Below are 22,658 nucleotides of genomic sequence, written 5' to 3'. Positions count from 1 at the left end.
GAATCCTGTCTCACTGGTGATGGTGTGACCGAGAAAATGATGTCATCTCTTCTGATCCTCCCCTTTTCTGTCAGTGGGGAGGGTTGAAAAGCCTGCTTCATAAGGCTGCTGGGAGGAGGACATGAAATTGTCTGACTCAAGCACTTGCTGTAGTGCTTGACAACGAGAGCACTGTAAGTTCAGGGCTAGGACAGGAACAGTCCCAGCTGTGGGAAACACCTATTCCCTTCTCATGGGGGCAGAAGACATTTAAGTTGCTTTTAGGCATGAATCTTAATTACTTAAACAGGAAAAGGACAAACAGGCGATTTGGTTTAGTCTCTGAAAGGTCTTGAGGGATTGGGTTTCATCTATGAATGGTCTTGAGCCTGACTAAGTACTAGAATCCAATGCTTGCCTTGTATCATGGGGCCCAGATGCCAGTGGGTCCTGTCCACCTGACCAGGCTACATGGACTGGGCATCAGGGCATAAAGGTGCTGAGGAGATGGCCACTTGGGGCTGCAGAGATGGGAGATGGCATGGATGGTGACCAGGGGTAAGACAACATAGTCCACACAGCTACAGGTGTGAAAGTCAAACTCTGTCTTTATTCTTTTACCATTTTATTTGGGATACGTAGCAGCATTGCCTGGGAAGCTCCTTGGAAGGGGAGGAGAGGAATTCTGTTGGATAGAAATCTTACCTTTGAGAATCAATGATATCTAATGCCTATTTTCAGCACATTTCTTGTTAAACTTTTCAATGGCAAGTCAAGGAATAGGAGGAGGATGGACTCAGAGGAAAGGTTCCTTGCAGTCGTTCAATGTAGTGGCCAAAAGTTGACTCTTGCATTTCATTATGCATGTGCCTTGGAGTTATGCTTTTGGGAAGGTGAATTAAGAAAACACAAACTTTCCAGATAGCGTATAGCTTTCCCCATCTTTCTTGTATCTCTGTCCTTGGTTGACAGGATGCTATACTTTCCTGACAATCATTAGCAACTCTATTATGAGTCTGATACCACACACATTCATACCGTAGCCACAAAACAAGGCTTTCTAGGTGCTCTGTCTTTTCCAACAGATACCTTTCTACCACCCCTAACGTCCACCAAAATGAAGCAGAAGCACATCCTGAGTTGACCACTTCCTCCGGGCCCAGCCAGGCACACAAGAATGCTGGCTGGTGATGGACTCGATACACAGCCCACCTGACTGAGCCATGTATATGTTCAGGCTTGACCGTACCCTGGAAAAATCTGAAAGGATATTTGTAGACATTTCAAGTGATTGACTCTTCTGAGGAAATGCTACATTAAAAAATATATACACATATATATTTAATATTTTTTTAAAACCACAATTGAAAAAAAATTTTTTGCCATTGGGTAGAATTAAATCTGACAAGAAACCCTAGGAGTTTTTTTTATTAGTACCATTATTGTTTTCTTTGGCTCCATGTATTATATTGGTTAAAGGACAAAAAAAAAAAAAAGGAAGAAAAGGAAAAAATTGTAAAAAGGCAAATATTTTGTACAAAAATACAAAGTTTTAAAAGCTCTTTAAGTATATTTCATATTATCACTAAGAGTTGGCCTATATATCTGTATGTCTGCATATTTTTCTTATGTCTGGGATTTTAGAAATGTAAGGTACTGTTCACACAATACAGTTTAAGTTCTTAGAGCTCAACAACCAATGATAGCCTTTTTTCTGATTGGAGCAATCCATACTTTGGAAGATGTGATTTGCATAATTATACAGTTACTGGCTGAGAAACATCTATGTGATTCAGTCCATTTGCATACTGAAAATCAATATATCATACTGGGGGAACATTTCGGTTCTGAAGTCCTTGAGTAAAGGAGGATGGTAGAGATAACCAGCCGTCAATCTTTTCAGAAACTGGTTTTCAGTGCTTTTTTTCCCAATCTGGAGAGAAGGTGATACAATCAGAAAGCAGTATCCTTTCCCTTTGAGAACCATCCAGAAGTTAGCTCATGTTATTACATCATAGTCCATTATAATGCAGATGATAGTACTAAAAGAGAGGAAAAATAATGGGCATTTAGTTTTTCTTAAAGAACACCATTAATGTACAATTCAAAAAAAAAGGAACATGTATTTTTATAGGAAAAATTAAAAAATACAACATTCAGTTATTTTTTCAAAGAAATGCCTGTAAGGTCATATTCAGATTAACTAAAAGGTAAATTTCCTTTTGAAGAAGCCTATTCTGGGCTCCACTCAAATCCCAAGTGGCCAAACAAGGCAAACAAATGACAAGTCTGGGTGACTTCTCACCCTCTACTTTAATTTCTTTTTCTTTTTTTTTTAAAAAGATTTTATTTATTTACTTGAGAGAGAGACAGTGAGAGAGCGCATGAACGAGAAGGTCAGAGAGAGAAGCAGACTCCCCATGGAGCTGGGAGTCCGATGCGGGACTCGATCCCAGGACTCCAGGATCATGACCCGAGCCGAAGGCAGTCGTCCAACCGACTGAGCCACCCAGGCGTCCCTCTTTTTTTTTTTTTTTTTTTTTAAATGAGGTATAGCTGACACACCACATATTAGTATGTTTCAGGTGTACAATATGATTTGGTAATTGTTTACATTCTGAAATGATCACCACAGCAAGTCTAGTTAACACCTGTCCTCACATTTAGTTAGAAAAAGAATTTTTCTTTTAACTTCTTCAAGTTTTAATTTTAATTCCAGCTAACACAGAGTGTTATATTAATTTCAGGTGTATAATACAGTGATTCAACAATCCCTGGTGCTCATCATGATAAGTGCACTCCTTAACCTCCATCACCTATTTTAAATGCCCATCCCCCCCAGCCTACCTCCCTTCTGGTGGCCATCAGTTTGTTCTCTATAGTTAAGAGTCCATTCCTTGGTTTGTCTTTCTCTCTTTTTCCATGTGTTCATTTGTTTTGTTTCTTAAAATCCACATGTGTGTAATCATATGGTATTTGTCTTTCTCTTCATGATTTTGCTTACCATAATACCCTCTAGCTCCATCCACGATATTGCAAATGTCCAGATTTCATTCTTTTTTGTTGAATAGTATTCCATTGTATACATATAATACATCTTCTTTATCCATTCATCTATTAATGGAGGGTTGGGCTGCCTTTCATTTTTTTCTTTTTTAAAGATTTTTATTTATTTATTTGACAGAGATCACAAGTAGGCAGAGAGGCAGGCAGAGAGAGAGAGGAGGAAGCAGGCTCCCCGATGAGCAAAGAGCCTGATGCGGGGCTCGATCCCAAGACCCTGGGATCATGACCTGAGCCGAAGGCAGAGGCTTTAACCCACTGAGCCACCCAGGCGTCCCCCTTTCATTTTTTCTAAAGTTTCCTTTGCTGTGTAGGAGCTTTTTAGTTTGATATAGTTCCAATTGTTTATTTTTGCCTTTGTTGCCTTTGCTTTTGGTGTCAGATGAAAAAAATCATCACCAAGACTGATGGTCAAGGGGCGTACTGCTTATGTTTTCCTCTAGGGATTTTATGGTTTCAGGTCTTAAGTCTTTAATCCATTTTGAGTTAATTTTTGTGTATGATGTACACTTCATGATTTTGCATATGGCTCCAGTCTGCCTAACACTAGTCATTGAAGATACTGTTCTTTTGCTGTTATGTATTCTTGGCTCCTTTGTCAGTTAATTGACCAGATATGTATGGGCTTATTTTTCTATTCTGGTCCATGATCTGTTCCACAATCTACATGTCTGTTTTTATGCCAGTACTATACTGTTCTGTTCTCATTACTGTGCCTTTATAATAGAGTTTGAAATCACATTTCAAAATGCTTCTAGCTTTTTTATTCTTAAGATGGCTTTGGCTCTTTGGGGTCTTTTGTGGTTTCATACAGATTTTAGGATTGTTCTATTTCTATGAAGAATCTCTATGGAATTTTTTTTTAATTTTTTATTTTTTATAAACATATATTTTTATCCCCAGGGGTACAGGTCTGTGAATCACCAGGTTTACACACTTCGCAGCACTCACCAAAGCACATACCCTCCCCAATGTCCATAATCCCACCCCCTTCTCCCAAACCCCCTCCCCCCAGCAACCCTACACTGTTGGTGGGAATGCAAGCTGGTGCAGCCACTCTGGAAAACAGCATGGAGGTTCCTCAAAATGTTGAAAATAGAACTGCCCTATGACCCAGCAATTGCACTACTGGGTATTTACCCTAAAGATACAAACGTAGTGATCCAAAGGGGCACGTGCACCCGAATGTTTATAGCAGCAATGTCCACAATCGCCAAACTATGGAAAGAACTTAGATGTCCATCAACAGATGAATGGATCTCTATGGAATTTTGATAGGGATAGGACTGAATTGCTTTGGCTAGTATGGACAGTTTAAAAATATCCTTCCAATCCATGAGCATGGACTATCTTTGCATTTATTTATGTCATCTTCAATTTCTTTCATCAATGTCTCATAAGGTTTCAATGTACAGATCTTTCACTCCTTGGTTAATTTATTCCTAGGTATTTTCTTTGACGCAATTGTGAGTGGAGATGTTTTCTTAATTTGTCTTAGCATTCGTAATTAGCGTATGGAAATGTAACAGATATTGGTATACTGGTTTTTTATCCTGCAACTTTACTGAATATATTTACTAGTTCTAATGGGTGTTTTGTTTGTTTGTTTAGTGGAATCTTTAGGATCTTCTATATATAAAATCATGCCATTTGTGAATAGTGACAGTTTTACTTCTTCCTTTCTAATTTGGATGCCTTTTCTTTTTTCCCTCTAATGTCTCTGGTTAGGACTCCACCCCACCCCATACACTTGAAAACACTTTTATCTTCATAAAAAAATATGTTAGTTGAATGGGATTTTTAAAAATTTAAATTCAACATATAGTATATCATTAGTACATACAGTACAACATAAAGCCAACATATAGTACCTTATTAGTTTTTGGTATAGTGTTCAAAGATTCATTAGTTGCATATAACACCCAGTACTCATCATATCACATGCCTTCCTTAATGCTTTTGTTCAATGTAATACTACATTGAACAAAAATGGCAAGAATGGGCACATCCTTGTCTTGTTTCTGATCTTAGACAGAAAGTTTTCAGCTTTTCACCATCGAGTATGATGTCAGCTATCGGCTTATCTTCTAAGACCTTTATTATGTTGAGGCCTCTCTATTCACTTTGTTGAGAGTTATTTTATTCTAAATGGAGGCTGAATTTTGTCAAATGCTTTTCTGTATCTATTGAGGTATTATTTTGATCCTTCATTTTGTGAATGTATCCCACTGATTGATATATGGATATTGAACCATCCCTGCCTCCTTGCAATAAATCCCACTTCTCATGGTGTATTATCCTTTCAACATATTGTTGAATTCAGTTTGCTGATATTTTGTTGAGGATTTTTGCATCTATGTTCATCAGAGATATTGGCCTGTAATTTTCTTGTGGCATACTTCTCTGGTTTTGGTATTGAGATAATGATGGCTTTGTAAAATTAGTTTAGAAGTAGTCTCTCTTCTCTTTTTTCGAAAAGTTTGAGAAGGATAGTATTAATTCTTTGCATTGTTTGATAGTATAAAATCAGATTTTATACTGGTGATAGAATGCACCAGTAAAGCCCTCTGGCTGTGGACTTGTTTGTTGGGAAGTTTTTGATTACTGATTTAATCTCCTTACTACTAATCTGTCTGTTCATGTATTCTCTTTTCTTTGTTATTCAGTCTTGGTAGGTTTATGTTTCTAGGAATTTATCCATTTCTTCTAGCTTGTCAAATTTCCTGTCAATAATTGTTCAGAATAGTCTCCTATGATCTTTGTATTTCTGTGGTATTAGTTGTAATATCTCTACTTTCATTTCTGATTTTACTTAAAATTGAGTCTGCTCTCTCTTTTTCTTGGTGAGTCTAGCTATAGTTTTGTCAGTTTTATCCTTTTTAAAGAACCAGCTCTTATTTTCATTGAGCTTTTATGGTGTCTTAGTCGGCATTGCATTCCCTTCTGCTCTTGTTTTTGTTATTTCCTACCTTCTGCTAACTTTGGACTTCATTTTCTAGTTCTTTGAGATGTAAACGTAGGTTACTTATCTGAGCTTTTCTTGTCTATGGAGGTGGGTATTTATTGCTATGAAGTCTCTTAGAACTGCTTTTGCAGCATCCTGTAAGTTTTGGTATGTTGTATTTCCATTTTCATTTGTCTCAAGGAATTTTTTGATCTCTTCTTTGATCTACTGGTTTATTTAGTAGCATGTTGTTTAATCTTCACATATTGGTGAATTTTCCAGTTTTCCTTTTGTAATTGATTTCTACTTTTATATCACTGTGGTCAGAAAAGATGTTTGGTAGGATTTCAGTCTTCTTAAATTTAATTTAACTTGTCTTGTGGCCTAATATATGTACATTCTCAAATGCTTCATGTACATTTGAGAAGAATATGTTTTCTGTTGATTTTTTTTTTTTTAGATTTTATTTATTTATTTGACAGAGAGGTCACAAGTAGGCAGAGAGGCAGGCAGAGAGAGAGAGGGGGAAGCAGGCTCCCCACTGAGCAGAGAGTCCAATGCGGGGCTTGATCCCAGGATCCTGAGATCACGACCTGAGCCGAAGGCAGAGGCTTAACCCACTGAGCTACCCAGGCGCCCCTTCTGTTGATTTTTGATGGAGTGTTTGGTATATCTGTTCAGTCTATATGGTCTAATACATTGTTTAAGGCTGATGTTTCCTCATTGATTTTCTGTCTGGGTGATCTAGCCATTGAGGTAAGTTGGGTAATAAAGTCCCCTGCTATTGCTGTCTATTTGGTCTGTTAAATCTTTGTTTCATATATTTAGGTGCTCCTATATTGGGTTCATAAATATTTATAAATGTTATAGCCTCTTGTTGGACTGACCCCTTTATTATTATGTAATGTCTCTTATATAGTCTTTGTTTAAACTCTGTTTTGTCTGATATAAAATAGCTATCCCCTCTTTCTTTTGGTTTCTGTTTGCTTGGTATATCTTTTTCCATTCCTTCATTTTCAGCCTGTGTGTATCTTTATGTATGAAGTGAGTCTTTTGTTGGCAGCATATGCATGGGTCTTGTTTTCTTATCCATTTGGCTACTTCATGTAGCTGATTTTGAGGAAAATTTAATTCATTTATTTAATTTATTTCATTCACTTAAAGCAACAGTTGATAGGTGTATACTTAGTCATTTAAAAAACTGCTTTTTGGTTGTTTTATAGTTCCTTTCTATTCATTTCTTTTGCTCTCTTATTTTGTGACTTGATGACTTGCTTTAGTGGTATGCTTAGATTCTTTTTATCTTCTGTGTATCAACTACAGGTTTTACTTTATTGTTACCATGAAGCTTACATGTAACTACTTATATTTATAACTGTCTATTTTAACTTGAAAACAACTTAAGTTTGCATTCTAAAGCTCTACATCTTTACTCCCATTTCCCACATTTTGTTTTTGATGTCACATTTCATCTTGTATATTCCTAATTTTTGTAGTTATAGTTATTTTTACTACTTTGTCTTTTAACCTTCTACCAGATTTATAAGAGCTTAATCCACCACTTTTACTATTTATCCTTACCAGTAAGATTTATACTTTTGTATGTTTTCTTGTCACTAATTAGCACTTTTTTTTTTAAGCTTAAAGATGTCCCTTTGACATTTCTTGTAAGGCTAGTTTAGTGGTGATGAACTCCTTTGGCTTTTGATTATCTGGGAAACTGTGTTTCAATTATGAATGATAAGGCTTATGGGGTTTCCCTTGCAAATACCAGTTTTCTTTTCTCTTGATTTCCAACCACCAGATTTTTACTTAAATTCTGGTTAGTTATCATATATGGTAAAATTGGTTTCAGGTGTAGAACTTAGTGATTCATCACTTACCTGTAATACCCACTGCTCATCACAAGTGCCCTCTTAATACTCATTACCCACTTAGCCCATAGATTCTCATTATCTTTTAATTGTTATGTGTCTTGGTGTAGATATCCTTGGCTCCATCTTGTTAGAGGCTCTGTGTGCTTCTTGGGCCTGGATGTCTGTTTCCTTCCTTAGATTAGGGAAGTTTTCGAGTAAGTATTCTGCCCTTTTCTCTCTTCTGGGATCCCTATAATGTGCATGTTATTATGCTTGATGATGTTACAGAATGCCCTTTAACTTACTCTAATTTTTATTCTTTTTTCTTTTTGCTGTTCAGCTTGGCCACTTTCCATTACCCTGTCTTCCAGACTGCTGATCTGTTCTTCTGCATCCTCTAATCTGCTTGATTCCCTCGAGTGTATTCTTTGTTACTGAAATCTTTCCATCCAGCTGGTTCTTTTTGTATTTTCTATCTCTTTGTTGACATTCTGAGTTCATACATTCTTTTCTCAAGTGCAGAGAGTACCTTTATGACCATTGCCTTGAATTCTTTATCAGCCATATTGTTTATGTCCATTCATTTAGCTTTTTATTGTGATTTTATCTTGTTCTTTTATTTGGGACATATCCCTATGGCTCCTCATTTTGTCTGTTTGTTTCTATGTATTAGGTCAGTCAGCTTCAATTCCTGGTTTGAAAGTAGTAGCCTTGTGTAAAAGAGGTCCTGTGATGTGCTATCATGCAATCCCCCTGGTCAACAGAACCAGGTGCTCCAAGGGCATCCCCTGTGTGGGCTGCATGTGTCCTCCTGTTGTGGCTGAGCTAACTGCCTTCAGCACAACCAGCTATGATGACCCACTTTGCCTGCTGTGGGTGCACCAGGCAGGGTTTGCTCCCTATGGTGTTGAGAGGCCTGTCAGCAGCCACCATGAGTTCACGAATGGGTGGGGCCAGCAGTCAGGCTAGCTGCCTGCATCAGAGCAGGCCCACCAAAGGATAGGCTTGTTCCCTGTGCAGCTGGCTGTAGGAATATCCCCTCATCTTCCCAGGGCAGGAGTCACTTTGGAGTAGTGGTATCCAGGCCAGGGTTGCCTCCCAGGTGTGGCAGGGTAGGACCTGCTCTGGAGGGATGCTTGCTGAGATGGGTGGGTGTGCTGGTTGGGAGGCAGGGGGTCTGGAGAATGCCAGGGCAGAGCATGTAAGGTAGATGGAGAGTGTTAGCACTGGCTCCCCTTCGCTTGCTACCCTTGGCTTGCCTTGGCTATCTAGGCTGGGAAAAAGAAATGGTGCCCACCAGTACTTTGTCCCTAGAGAAATCTTCAGATCCCTGCCCTTCCAGCACATGTTCTAAGGTAAGTCCCAGGTGTTTTTTTTTTTTTTTAAAGATTTTATTTATTTATTTGACAGAGAGAAATCACAAGTAGATGGAGAGGCAGGCAGAGAGAGAGAGAGGGAAGCGGGCTCCCCGCTGAGCAGAGAGCCCGATGCGGGACTCGATCCCAAGACCCTGAGATCATGACCTGAGCTGAAGGCAGCGGCTTAACCCACTGAGCCACCCAGGTGCCCCAGTCCCAGGTGTTTTTCACTACTGCTTCTGTGCTGTGTCTTGGGTAGAGTTACGTATGCTGACATTTTAAGGGTAGGGACGCAGTTTCCCTTTGCTCTCCAGGTGCCTGGCGTGGGGTTCTATCCTCTCGCCTCACCATGCTTGTGATGTCCCTCCCATTTTCTGTTAATCACAGTGGGGGTTTGGTTTCCAACCACACCTCTGTCCCTCCCTTCTCTTAGGATGTGACCTCCTCTGTGTGATTAGCTATGGGAGGTCTGTTCTGCCAGTTTTCAGTTAGTCACATGGAGGTAGATGCTCTCTTGGGTGTCTTTGCCACAAGGTGAACTCAGGATCCTCCTATTCCATCATCTTCCCCAGTATTCCAGTGAGCAGCCTGATGGCCATTACCGTGAGCACTTTATCAGGGAAGTTACTTATCTCCACTTTATGAAGGGCTCCCCCCTTGCTGCCGAAGTTTTATCTTGCTCTTTTGTTTGGAACATTTTCCTCCGTTTCTTCATTTTCCTTGACTATCTGCTGGTTTCAATGCATTAGATGAGACCACCTCTCCCAGTCTTAAGGAGCGGCCGTGTGTAGGAGATGAACCTTACCGTTCAAACCCACTCTAGCTCTTGGTTGTCTCTCAAACTTTCTGATTGTCCAAGCAGACTATTTTATTTTATTTTATTTTTTATTTTTTAAAGATTTTATTTATTTATTTGACAGACAGAGATCACAAGTAGGCAGAGAGGCAGGCAGAGAGAGAGAGAGGGAAGCAGGCTTCCTGCAGAGCAGGGAGCCCGATGCGGGGCTCGATCCCAGGACCCTGAGATCATGACCCAAGCAGAAGGCAGCAGCCCAAACCACTGAGCCACCCAGGCGCCCCATATTTTTAATAGCTCCCCATAGTTGAGGGTGTGCCAAGGTCAGTGTCCCAAAGGAGAAGATCACAGTCAGCACCTAGATGCAGGCTGATTGGAAGTCAGACCTTCAGGCAGCAGTGTTTAAAGACTACAAATAGATAAAGTCCTGTGGGACCACATGTGTAAGCTCTGAAGGCCACCAGGGCCAGATGATCTGGAGGGGTCATTTGCAGAAATACCTGTGGGCACAGGGAGAGCACAGAGATGGCATCCCCCAGCCTCTGTTCCCGAGGAAGGCCTCAGATGTATGCCAACCTGATAGGTCCCCTAGCCCACCAGACACATGCAAGAGCTCCTCTCCAGGAGATGCTGGTGCTCTGGAGCACAGCAGAGAGAGCGCATAGAGATAGTGATTGTCCTCCAGACCTCTGGAAATGATTACATTCAGGCCTTACAGGTGTCCTTCATCACAAGCCTGTACCTCAGGCTGCAGTCTGCAGTCATGGTGATAAGCAGACAGGTGTCCTTCACAGAAAGTGGAGCTCCTGGTTCTGTTACCTCTTGCTGTGTCCTGGAGGGGGGTGGTAGCTGTGTAAGAACTCTTTCTCTGCTGGTTACAGTCCTGCGGGATCCATGAGTATAAGACTCACAGGCCACTGGAATCAAGCCATGTAGAGATGGCCCCTGGTGACAGCTGCAAACACGGGTGCACTGGACAAGGGTCTAAGCTCCTTTCTGGGAGATGCCAGTGAGCTTAAGTGAGTCTGAAGGATAGTGTGCAAGGGCTGCAGCCACTACCCTCCGTTCCCGAGGAACACACCCACAGGCCCCTAGATGTGGTCTAAACTGGAGGCCGCCCCTTAGGCCAAAGCCCCTGGACAGGAAACTAAGCTGCTGTTGCTTCTGCAAGCAGAGACTGCATGTGTGAATGGTTGTGGGGGGGGAGGTGGGAGAGAGAGAAAATCCGCAAGCAGACTCCCCGCTGAGTGCAGAGCCCACTGTGAGGCTCAAATCAGGACCCTGAACTCATGACCTGAGCTGAAATCAAGAGTTAGACGCCTGACTGTTGAATGGATGTATGGAGAATCTGTGCCCCGGTTACTACCAACAATAGTTTGAGAAAATGTATTTGAGGTTTTTTTGTTTGCCACTACCACTTTCATAAAGGTTTTATGAGACATAATTCACATATAAAATTCATCCACCTAAGGTATACAGTTCAGTGGTTTTTAGTATATTCACAAATTTGTACAATTTAGAAGTACCTAATTTTAGAACATTTCATCACTCCACAAAAAATTCATACTTATTGGGATTCACTCCCCATTTCCGCCTACTCCTACCATAAATGTTTAAATCTAGTCCTGATGAAGAAAACAAAGATGTCCCATTCTGAAAAGGGTCATGTATTATGTGAAGCTTTAGATAAGGATCTTTTAAAATAAAAAATAGATACATCCAAAAGCTTCTTCGGCTTACAGGCTTTTCAGGGGTATAGACCATCTCCTTCCATTATCTAGCATAGCCCCTGGCCCAGATTAGACACTCAATAAATACACGTGGACTTGAACGGTTGGCCGCCTAAAATCTCCGTGTGTGGAATCTACAAAAGAGGCACGACACTGGTACCAAATTTGTTAACTGACAATATTACAAGCTAATGACCTAGAACAGTTAGTCTAATACCTCCTGTACGTTTGAGGCACATTTATTAACTTATTTAAGCTCTCACAACAACCTCATGAAGAGGATACTGTTACTATTTCCCTGGGGTTTACAACCTTCCCCTCTAACAAGCGGCCTAACCAGGACTAGAACCCCATTGCAGAGCCTGCATTCAAAGCCCTTACCCTCCGTATATGTCACCCTTGAACAGGAGGTAGGCTCTGCAGCCCACTCTCAGATCCCCGCTCCTGCTTACCTGTCTCTCTGTCCTTTTCGCAAATGAAGTTATTGATGTCTTCACACTGGAAGTCATTCCACTGCCCAGCATAAATCAGCCCAGCACAGTCTTCTCCCGGCCCGTGGCCATGACCCCAGTTATCTGGCTGTCCAGCTTTCCAATTTCTTTTAATAAAACAGAAATTGAGTGTTATTTGCAAGTCACACCACAGTTTTCTTTACCCAAGAGCAGCAGAGAAATGTAACAAACAAAACTGCATCCTGTCATTTGCACTGTTTAAGGAGTGTTCTTATTCAGGGGTGCCTGGGTGGCTCAGTGGGTTAAAGCCTCTGCCTTCAGCTCAGGTCATGATCCTGGGGTCCTGGGATTGAGCCCCACATCGGGCTCTCTGCTCAGCAGGGAGCCTGCTTCCTCCTCTCTCTCTGCCTACTTCTGATCTCTGTCTGCCAAATAAATAAATAAGATCTTAAAAAAAAAAAAAAAAGAAGTGTTCTTATTCAGAATAAAAAGCAGCTGTTTTGCAGGGTAGTGGGTAACAGCATCTCCCTGAAGGCTTGTTATCTTTGCCACAGAGAAATCAACTCACTGAGCTGCTGCATCAGAATGCTGAGGGAGTGAATCCTTCTGGCAACATGGTTAGATGAGTAACCTTCCAGTGTGTGTGTGTGTGTGTGTGTGTGTGTGCATGTATGTGTGACTATACATGCACTCAATGGACATGATACACACACTCTCTCACTCACAAGAGAACCAGGGGGATTCTTGCACATTTTGATACCTTGCCCGTGACCAGTTAGAGTGTCAGGCAGGGAAAGTGATGGACTGTTGATATACATTTCTGAGAATTTACACCCACCAACCCTGGGTTATGACAGCCTGCTTTAGATAGAAATAATAATTTAATCTTACTGAAAATGACTGATCCATTTCCCTGCCTTTTTTGGGAGGGAAATGCTCAAAAACAAGTTTTCTTTAGGATGCGTTCACTTGGGGGCTTGTTAACTTGGATGCTGCAGCTCAAAACACCACTTTGCCTGAGTCTGCACTTCTCAATTCTGTTTCTACACAATACATTAGATGTGCTTCTAGGACTCAAAACTTGAAAGCTGAATTTTCTATAAGAAGCAGGTTCTTGCATAAAAGCTTGTGGTTACTGCCTGAGAAGACAAGCTTGCCTCATGTGGAGGGTCTGAAAAAACATGTGCGGCGGAAGGTTCTTCCCATAAACAATTACTCATTGTCCTGTCAGCCATAGGGTGTCCTACGGTCACCTGAGGACACAGCCCCTATTGCCCTATGTCATTTTTTTCTTTATCTATATCATATCTGTATCTATATCTATATCTATCTATATATAATGTATTATTTGCCCCAGGGGTAGAGGTCTGTGAATTGTCAGGCTTATACCATTCACAGCACTCACCATAGCACATACCCTCCCCAATGTCCATAACCCAGCCACCCTATCCCTACCCCCTAACCCCCAGCAACCCTCAGTTTATTTCATGAGATTAAGAGTCTCTTATGGTTTGTCTCCATTCTGATCCCATCTTGTTTCATTTTTTTCCCTCCCTAACCCATGACTCCCACCCTACCTCTCAAATTTCTCATATCAGAGAGATCACATGATAATTGTCTTTCTCTGATTGACTTATTTTGCTCAGCATAATACCCTCTAGTTCCAGCCACGTTATTGCAAATGGCAAGATTTTAGGTTTTTTGATAGCCACATAGTATTCCATTGTGTGTGTGTATATATGTGTGTATGTATGTATGTATGTGTGTGTGTGTGTGTGTGTGTGTGTGTGTGTATACCTCATCTTCTTTATCCACTCATCTGTTGATGAACATCTAGGTTCTTTCCATAGTTTGGCTATTGTGGACATTGCTGCTATAAACATTCAGGTGCACGTGCCCCTTTGGATCACTACCTTTGTATCTTTAAGGTAAAGACCCTGTAGTGCAATTACTGGGTCATAGGGTAGCCCTATTTTCAACTCTTTGAAGAACCTCCATACTGTTTTCCTGAGTGGCTGCACCAGTTTGCATTCCCACCAACAGTGTAGGAGGGTTCCCCTTTCTCCATATCCTCTCCAACATCTGTCGTTTCCTGACTTGTTAATTTTAGCCATTGTGACTGGTGTGAGGTGATATCTCACTGTGGTTTTGAGTTCTGTTTCCCTGATGCTGAGTGATGTGGAGCACTTTTTCATGTGTCTGTTGGCCATCTGGATGTTGTCTTTGCAGAAATGTCTGTTCATGTCCTCTGCCCATTTCTTTTAAGCTTTTTTTTTTTTTTTAAAGATTTTATTTATTTATTTGTCAGAGACAGAGGGAGAGAGAGCGAGCGAGCACAGGCAGAAAAAGAGGCAGGCAGAGGCAGAGGGAGAAGCAGGCTCCCTGCCGAGCAAGGAGCCCGATGTGGGACTCGATCCCAGGACCGAAGGCAGCTGCCCAACCAACTGAGCCACCCAGGCGTCCCCTCTGCCCATTTCTTGATTGGGTTATTTGTTCTTTGGATGTTGAGTTTGGTAAGTTCTTTATAGATTTTGGATACTAGCCCTTTAGCTGATACGTCATTTGCAGATATCTTCTCCCATTCTGTCTGTTGTCTTTTGGTTTTGTTGACTATTTCCTTTGCTGTGCAAAAGCTTTTGATCTTGATGAAGGTTGAAGCAGTCATCAAAAATCTCCCAACAAACAAAAGCCCAGGGCCAGACTGCTTCCCAGGGGAATTCTACCAAACATTTAAAGAAGATTTAATAACTATTCTCCTGAAACTGTACCAGAAAGCAGGAATGGAAGGAATAGTTCCAAACTCATTTTATGAGGCCAGCATTACCTTGATCCCCAAACCAAAGGCCCCATCAAAAAGAAGAATCATGACCAATATCCTTGACGAACACGAATGCAAAAATTCTCACCAAAATACTAGCCAATAGGATCCAACAGTACATTAAAAGGATTATTCACCACAACCAAGTGGGATTTATTACTGGGCTGCAAGGTTGGTTCAACATCCACAAATCAATCAATGTAATAACACTACATTAATAAAGAAAGAACAAGGACTATGCCCTACATCTTTTGACAGGAGTATCAGGTACGACCAGAGGGTAGTGGGAAAGGATGGGTAAAATTTACAGTTAAAGGGTGAGAAGATGAGGTAGAATTGTCTCCCCCACACTAAATATATACATATTGTGATTTTTAAAAAATGAAAAGTAATCTAGTGACAAATAGATAATCTAGATGAAACCATCAACTGAAGAGAGTAAAAAAGGGATGATACTTAGGAGGGAGCAAGAGTGAGAAATGAGAGCGAGAATGAGAAATACTCATTCACACATTCAGTCCAGCAGATCTCCCCAGAGCACCTACTATGTGCTAGGATGAAGCTACATGACGGCAACCCTGCAGTGCAGGGAGAAGACAGAATTCCAGCCTTCATGGAACTTACGTCATCGACAAGAAACAAGTGAATTAAAAATCTCCATGAATTAAAAATCGCCATGGTGATGCCAGCGAGAAATGAGGTTGGACGGAAAAAGAGGTTACTTTCACGGCTGCTTTTCTGTGTGTATTTCCATTAACCTTGTGGGACCCCTTTGGCCATGTCAACAATGCCTGAGCTGCTGGATCCTGCTGATGGACGTTTGCCTAATCCCTGCCAGCAACGCAGGGGGTTTGATTCCAATTTTGTTTACAGAATTTGAGATCTGTGATTCCTGAATGTATAATGATGGGACATCTGATAGTCTTTATCTCACTTTACTAGGAAGTTGTATAAATAGGACTTTTGGAGAGAAGACCTGCTTAGTATTATTCCCTTGCGTATCCTTCCATTTAAATAGATAAATGGGATTTAGAGAAGAGACCAAAAGATAACTGACTGATAAGAGAGGAGGTGGCAATCTTGTCTAAGACCAGTTTTATCTTTTTCCTTTAATAACGTCCGTCTTCCATCTCTACCGCTGACCTTTCCAACAGTTTTGAGTCTCCTGAGGTATTTAATTGTGCTGTGCTGGGTGTTCTTCTTTGACCGCCAGCTAACCCCCCGAGTGCCAGGGTGTGCTATAGCTCCCTCTCCCAAAGGACAGGTGCAGAGGGGGCACACAGGATATGTAGTTGGCCCAGCAGGAAGATAACCATTTGCCTTGGGAGAACTGCGAGGCTCACCCCAAGCAGACTGAAAACCTTCCAGTGTTCCATCTTGATGTTTAGTCACTGTTCTGTAAAGAAATGGCCTTACTCTGGTTTCTGCCTCTAATCTTGCTTGTCATATGGAAGATTTGTATCCCTGTGCCCAGATACATGCACACAGAAACATTTTTTTGTTTTTATTATTTGACAGAGAGAGAGATCGTAAGTAAGCAGAGAGGAAGGCAGAGAGAGGGGGAAGCAGACTCCCTGTTGAGAAGCGAGCCTGATGTGGGGCTTGATCCCAGGACCCTGAGATCATGACCTGAGCTGAAGGCAGAGCCTTTAACCCACTGAGCCACCCAGGCACCCCTGGAAGCATTTTTTTAAGACTTATTTAGGGGTGCCTGGTGTTTCATTCGGTTAATCATCTGCCTTTGGCTCAGATCATAATCCCAAGGTCCTGGGATAGAGCCCTGAGTTGGCAGGGGATACCTTGGCTCAGTAGGGAGTCTGCTTCTCCCTCTCCTTTTGCCCCCACTCCCATGCTCTTTCTCTCTCAAAGAAATTTTAAAAAGATGTATTTATTTTTTAGAGAGCACACGTGAGTGAGCAGGGGACAGAGCGGGGAGAGAGAATCTCAAGCAGACTTTCCTTGGAGCTCAAGCTCACTTGGGGCTGGACCTCACACCCTAAAATTGTGGCCTGAGCTGAAATCTCAAGAGTTGGATGCTTAACCTGCTAAGTCAACCAGGCGCCCCCACAGAAACATTTTAGACACTCACTCTGGCTTCTCCACCACCTCTGGCCCTGGCTCCCTGTCCTTGTCCACAACAGGACAGGCCAAGCCTCAGTACTCCCGACACAGTCTTAGCCTGAGGCACCTCACGGTTTCCTCCCCATGCCGTGATAGTGGCTGCCTCCAAACCTCCAAACCATGTCGCCCTCATGCCTGCTTGAGCCTCTGCAGGGTCTGCCTTCTCTTCTCCAGCAAAGGAAAGGCTGGTTATTTAGAGGTGAGTTTTCATAAATTCTGCTGCATGTGGTACCATGTGTGGCACATTTTCACATTCATTAGAGGCAAAACAGGAGTTGGAAGAAGTGAAATTCAAATTGGTACAATTCAGCCATCTCCTGGCCCTGGGGTCGTATTAAGGAAGGAGTGGAGAGGACAGCCCTAGCGGTTGAAAAGAGGGGCCCAGAAGTCTCCATGAGCCTGGGAGCCTGTGCAGGTATTGTAAAAGGTTTCCATTCTTTGTTGCTGCCTTTATAGAATTCAGGTCACACCACACTAACAAGGACTTCTCAAACACATAGAGGATGATTATCTCCCACACACCACATCTTTGTTCCTGGTGCATCTGTCACAAACTTGTAGTTCATAAATCACACTCTGGCCAGAAGCCCAGCTGGGGTCAGGGCCACTGACAATGTTGTTATCCTGAAGCGAGCTCCCGGCCCTTGAAGAGGGGCGAGCTCTCATCGTGCCTGGTGTAGTCTTATCCTTCACAGCAGCAATGGAAGAGAACACCTCACCACAGTTACCCTACTGCGAGATGTTACGAGTCTCTGATTTTTTTTTTCCATAGGAATGAAAAAAAATTCATGCCATGAAAAGAAAAAAAACAAAAAACAAACCCAAAAAGTAGTTTATAGCATACTGATTCTCAACCACACATGGAAATACACAACGGGTAGCAGACACAGGGTGTTTAAAGAAGAGATTGCAAGGGGCCAGAGAAGGGGTGAGAACCAGAGAACAGCCTGGAAGGCTCTGAACACTCACTTATACTCTGGAGATGTCCCATCCAGCCACTTCCATTCGTTTTCATGCTCTGAGTCTGTGAGGCCAATCCAGTGGCTCGCTCTCCCTACCATCTGCTTCTTTATCCATTGCTGAAACACAAATCAGTGGCAGTGTGTCATTATTGGGGTGGGGGGGAGAAACAGGTATCTGGAGGAATGCCCCCTTCCTTGCAACATTTGGGGAAAAGAAAGAACGTTTATTTTATTTATTTTTTAAGATTTTATTTATTTATTTGACAGAGATCACAAGTAGACAGAGAGGCAGGCAGAGAGAGAGAGAGAGAAGCAGGCCCCCCGCCGAGCAGAAAGCCCGATGCAGGGCTCGATCCCAGGACTCTGGAATCATGACCTGAGCTGAAGGCAGAGGACTTAACCCATTGAGCCACCCAGGCACCCCAAGAAAGGACGTTTAAAAGAGAAGGTGTGTTACGGTGTGTACATGCTTCTGCTTTTTTTTTTCTAATTGCACCTGGTTTTTTTTTTTTTTTTGCAGTGGTTGGGGGCTTGGACACGTTTTCCTCCTATAGGTTTGTAAATGATATTTAAGGGATGCTCCTCTTCTTCTAAATCACCCAGACAACTTAATGAATCCCACCAGGCTCCATTCCTTTCTATCACCTGTCGCTCCAGTGTTCTGATGACACAAACAGCCATGGCGTTATCGAGCGCTTCCTCGGGCCAGCTCCCATGGCCACGTGCCACAAACCTTTCTGTAAGCTTCCCAGCAACCAAGGTAGTGAGCAGCTGAGCTGAGACGGAACCCAAGTCTGCATATTCTAAAACCCAGGCCTCTGACTGGATGCCCAGCCCCAGTTAGTGCAGGAAACATCCGTTGTCAGGGCTGCGTCTGCTGAAGATACTTAGGGAAAAGGAAGGAGGTCACTGGAACAGTGTGGCACCAGAGAGCACTGGCATTGTTGCTAGAGGGACCTCAGTTTCAGTCTCAGCTCTGCATTTACTTGTCATCCTATGAATAAAGCCATTAAACCTTATGGGGCCTCAGTTTTCTTATCTGTAAAAGGGGGATAATAATACACAGGTTCTGGGCTTGCTGTGAGGTTTAACGGAGAGATGCCTTGTACAGTGCCCGGCCCATGGTAGGGGCCTAGGGAGTGGTCACCAGCGTGATCATGAGGGAGCTCGGCCCTGGGGCCTTCTCTGCTGCTGAGGCCACACACCTCATCCCCTGCACCCACCCCTACATAGTGCTCACGCCCCTTGGCTTCTCTCTCCACAGGTGTCTGGTGCCAGCCAGCGGACTTCTCTTCCATATTACAGCTCTTCTGGGAGAAGCCACTGGGAGGAGCCATCCTCTCCAGGCTTAATACAGCAGTATCTTCCAGGTGGAAGCAAGAGGACGTTAATTCCCATGCCACGAATGCTCTTGTCACTGGATAAAGCCCAAATCGCCAGAATGCGGCCTTCTGTGTTTATGTGACTTACGGATTTTTGATACTTTTGAATCCCCAGATAAGCATGCAATTTCCAGATGTAAACAATCCTTAAATGATAGTTTTCTCCAAGCATACTGCAAACATACCTGTTCCTCTCTTGTGTTTATGAAAACGAGATGTGAAGACTTGTCTTCGCAGAAGAGTTTTGCATCCTCAAAAATTTCTTTCTCAACCGAAAAATAATAGCATTTGTCCGTGAAGTTCTTCCAGTGAGGGGGGCAGCCTAGGAGCACAGACGTTTAAAATATTAATTAAAAAAACCAACACACATACAAAACACTACGCCCTTCTTCAGTTATATTTAAGAGGCCGTGGCTCTGGCCTTGCTTCCCTCCAAGGCCAGGAGCAGTTCGCGCGTCCATGTGTGCGCCTGCCCGTGCTGGACAGGCTGGGAGCAGACGCTAGTGGGGAGGAGGGCGGCAGGCCGCAGAGGACACAGTAGTAAGAACTACAGAGCCTGGAAAGTTACGGACACTGGGACTTAGTTCCTCTGCGTCTGGATTAGTCTTTAGAATGACAGAACAGAAACAACAAAAGGCTGAGCATCCACAGATGTGCCACATCAGTCTGGAGTCCTATGGAACCCATCGATAGAGGGGAGAACCCACAACCAAAACGGGGCTTGTGGAAAAAAACGAAGACGACCAGAGTCGTGCTTAAGGAAATCAAGTGGAATTGGGTGTGATTCAAAGGAGACAAAAATAGGCTTAGTCACTAACCAGACATTGAGGGTTTTGCCAAATTATCCAAATTTGGTAATTGAATTTAAAAAGGTAGAAGCACCAGAACACCCTCTCAAAACCAGGCAGTCTGGGCTTTAGTGACAGAAAGTTCCATCTACACGGTTACTGAGGGGCATACGATGAGAACAAGACTGGCTGGGGGGAGCCAGCCTCAGACTTGCATGGAGGGGATGCATTTGTCCCCAAGGGCCTGACTCGTCTAAATAAACAAGTGTGATAGAACATGATGGCGTTTACAGAGAAGCACAAAGTGCCCAAGAGACCCCACCAGGGGCAGAGGTCTGTGAGAGCGGCCAAGGCCATGTGCTGCCCTCACAGAGCCTTCAAAGCCAAGCAAAGTGGGGCACGGGGGCACACGGGGCTGCATGCTGGGGCTGGCCATAAGTGCACAGAGCCCCCCTGACCCCGGGTGTGAGGGAAGTCTCAGACTTACCATTAGCCTCAGGTGTGGGGGTTGGCTCGTTCTGCAGGGCTAGGGGCATCGCTGCCCCCGATGGGCCTGGGGGGCCGGGGGGACCCTTTGGGCCCGGCATGCCAGGCACCCCAGGCAAGCCTGGCAGCCCCCGTGGTCCAGGCACCCCTGGCTCTCCCACGGTGCCCTGCAGTCCCTGGAAGCCAGGAGGGCCCTGAGGGCCAGGGGGTCCATCCTTGCCGGTTGGGCCAGGGGGGCCTGGGTCCCCACTGGGGCCCTGAGGGCCAGGCTTCCCGGGGGATCCACGGGAGCCTTTGGGGCCCTGCAGGCCCTTGGAGCCTTTGCCGCCACGTTCTCCAGGGGGGCCGGCGGGCCCAATTGGGCCCCTCTCACCGGCGGGGCCAGGTGGACCAGGCTCCCCCTTCTCTCCTTTCTGTCCTTTGTTGCCAGTGGGACCAGGGGGTCCCTGCTGTCCTCTGTCACCTTTTGGACCCCTGGGGCCAGGAGGACCTAAAATATAAAAAAGCATACGTGGTGTGAACATGAAATCCACTGTGAGTAGTGGTGAAGAATTTATCTTCTTAAAAACTCTCCAACTAAAAAAATAGATTTTTTCTGAAGTATATACATTAAGGAGGGCTACTTGTTTCACCATACTGTTGTTGACGGTTTTTTTGTTTGTTTTGTTTTGTTTTTTTTTTTAATGGAAAGTTTTCTTTACTAAGTTCACCCTTTCTGATCCAAGCATTTAGAATATCTCTTAATGGCACACAGCCCTCTGGTGTCCACAGATGTCTTTTTCCCGCCGACCCCACAGCAGTGATCACACCATTAACCTGGGTTCCCTTAGTCGTCTGGCACTTTTCTGTCACCAGCAGAAAAACTGTGCAGGTTGGGATTGGGGGATTCCCTCCCACAGATTTCCCCTTCTTTTCATTAATTTGACAAATATTTATTTATTTTGGGGGGTACATTATTATCATCTTCATTTTTTTCCCTTTATTTTTTATAAACATATAATGCATTTTTATCCCCAGGGGTACAGGTCTGTGAATCGCCAGGTTTACACACTTCACAGCACTCACCATAGCACATACCCTCCCCAATGTCCATAACCTCACCCCCCTCTCCCAACCCCCACCCCCCAGCAGCCCTCAGTTTGTTTTGTGAGATTAAGAGTCACTTATGGTTTGTCTCCCTCCCAATCCCATCTTGTTTCAATGTGACTAATATTTATTAACAACCTGCTATATGCCAAGTGCTGTGCAAGGGGCTATGGGAACAAAGTTGAAGAAAGATGCCATCAAATGTTGAGAGGCACCAGCCTGCTAACTCCCTCAGCACACCAGGTGCCAGCCTCTTCTCTGTCCTGTCACTGCTGGCCCTTTTGTCTCCTCCACTGTGCTGCTGAGCATCCCTCACTCTTGGCTCAGAGGGTCTTGGTGGGAAAGGGCTCGACGGGCTGAGCTGAGAAGAGTGTCCTCTCTCCCAGCTTGTTAGTCTAATAATGCAAACAGGGAAGGTGGGCTAGAGAAAAAAAACAGGTGACCATCAAGTTGAGCAGGCAAGGGAAAAAAAGGACATCCTTTATTCCCAAAGGAAGAACGCAACTATCTGCTTTTCCCTTATCATCCTAGAGAAGGTCACGTAACCTGAGATTGTTTTTCCTGTAAGTTCTCAGGGGCAACAGGGAACTGCACGCAAATACACCACAACCAGGATTTATAGAGTGAATGAGTTTTCAGGGTACTTTCACATACATTATGTCACCTGACCTTCATCTATGACTTTTGATTCCCAGAGCACATGTGAGGATAGGTAGAGCCAGAGACGCCAAACTTCTTACTCAACACTAGCTCGTCAAGACAGATACACCCAGGAGGATGAGACGTGGACAGTCACAGTCTAGCTGTGGAGCTGGCCCAGGAATTCCTTCTTATGTG

At 43.4% G+C, this 22,658-nt stretch overlaps 1 protein-coding gene and 1 long non-coding RNA gene across 2 annotated transcripts in view; one reads left to right on the top strand and one right to left on the bottom strand.

Annotated features, from left to right (window-relative positions):
* Positions 1–569: 569 nt before the first annotated feature.
* COLEC12 (collectin subfamily member 12) overlaps positions 570–22,658 on the bottom strand; it is a 193,608-nt gene continuing 171,519 nt past the window's right edge. Inside the window, exons 6-10 of the mRNA XM_004742808.2 lie at positions 20,737–21,225; positions 19,647–19,783; positions 18,087–18,196; positions 12,179–12,324; positions 570–2,021 (exon numbers count right to left, since the gene is read on the bottom strand). Coding sequence (XP_004742865.1) covers positions 2,002–2,021; positions 12,179–12,324; positions 18,087–18,196; positions 19,647–19,783; positions 20,737–21,225 — 902 coding nt within the window. The 3' untranslated portion in view covers positions 570–2,001. The remainder of the gene's footprint in view (positions 2,022–12,178; positions 12,325–18,086; positions 18,197–19,646; positions 19,784–20,736; positions 21,226–22,658) is intronic.
* Positions 18,193–19,641, top strand: LOC123387624. The gene is made up of 2 exons (XR_006602065.1): positions 18,193–18,537; positions 19,344–19,641. It is a non-coding gene; the product is annotated as an uncharacterized LOC123387624 (long non-coding RNA).

Source organism: Mustela putorius, unplaced genomic scaffold, assembly GCF_011764305.1.
Source record: "Mustela putorius furo isolate JIRA1106 unplaced genomic scaffold, ASM1176430v1.1 tig00003858_pilon_pilon_pilon, whole genome shotgun sequence".
Lineage (NCBI taxonomy): Eukaryota > Metazoa > Chordata > Mammalia > Carnivora > Mustelidae > Mustela > Mustela putorius.
The sequence above is the reverse complement of the archived record's forward strand: the minus strand, read 5'-3'. Positions and strand labels throughout refer to the sequence as shown.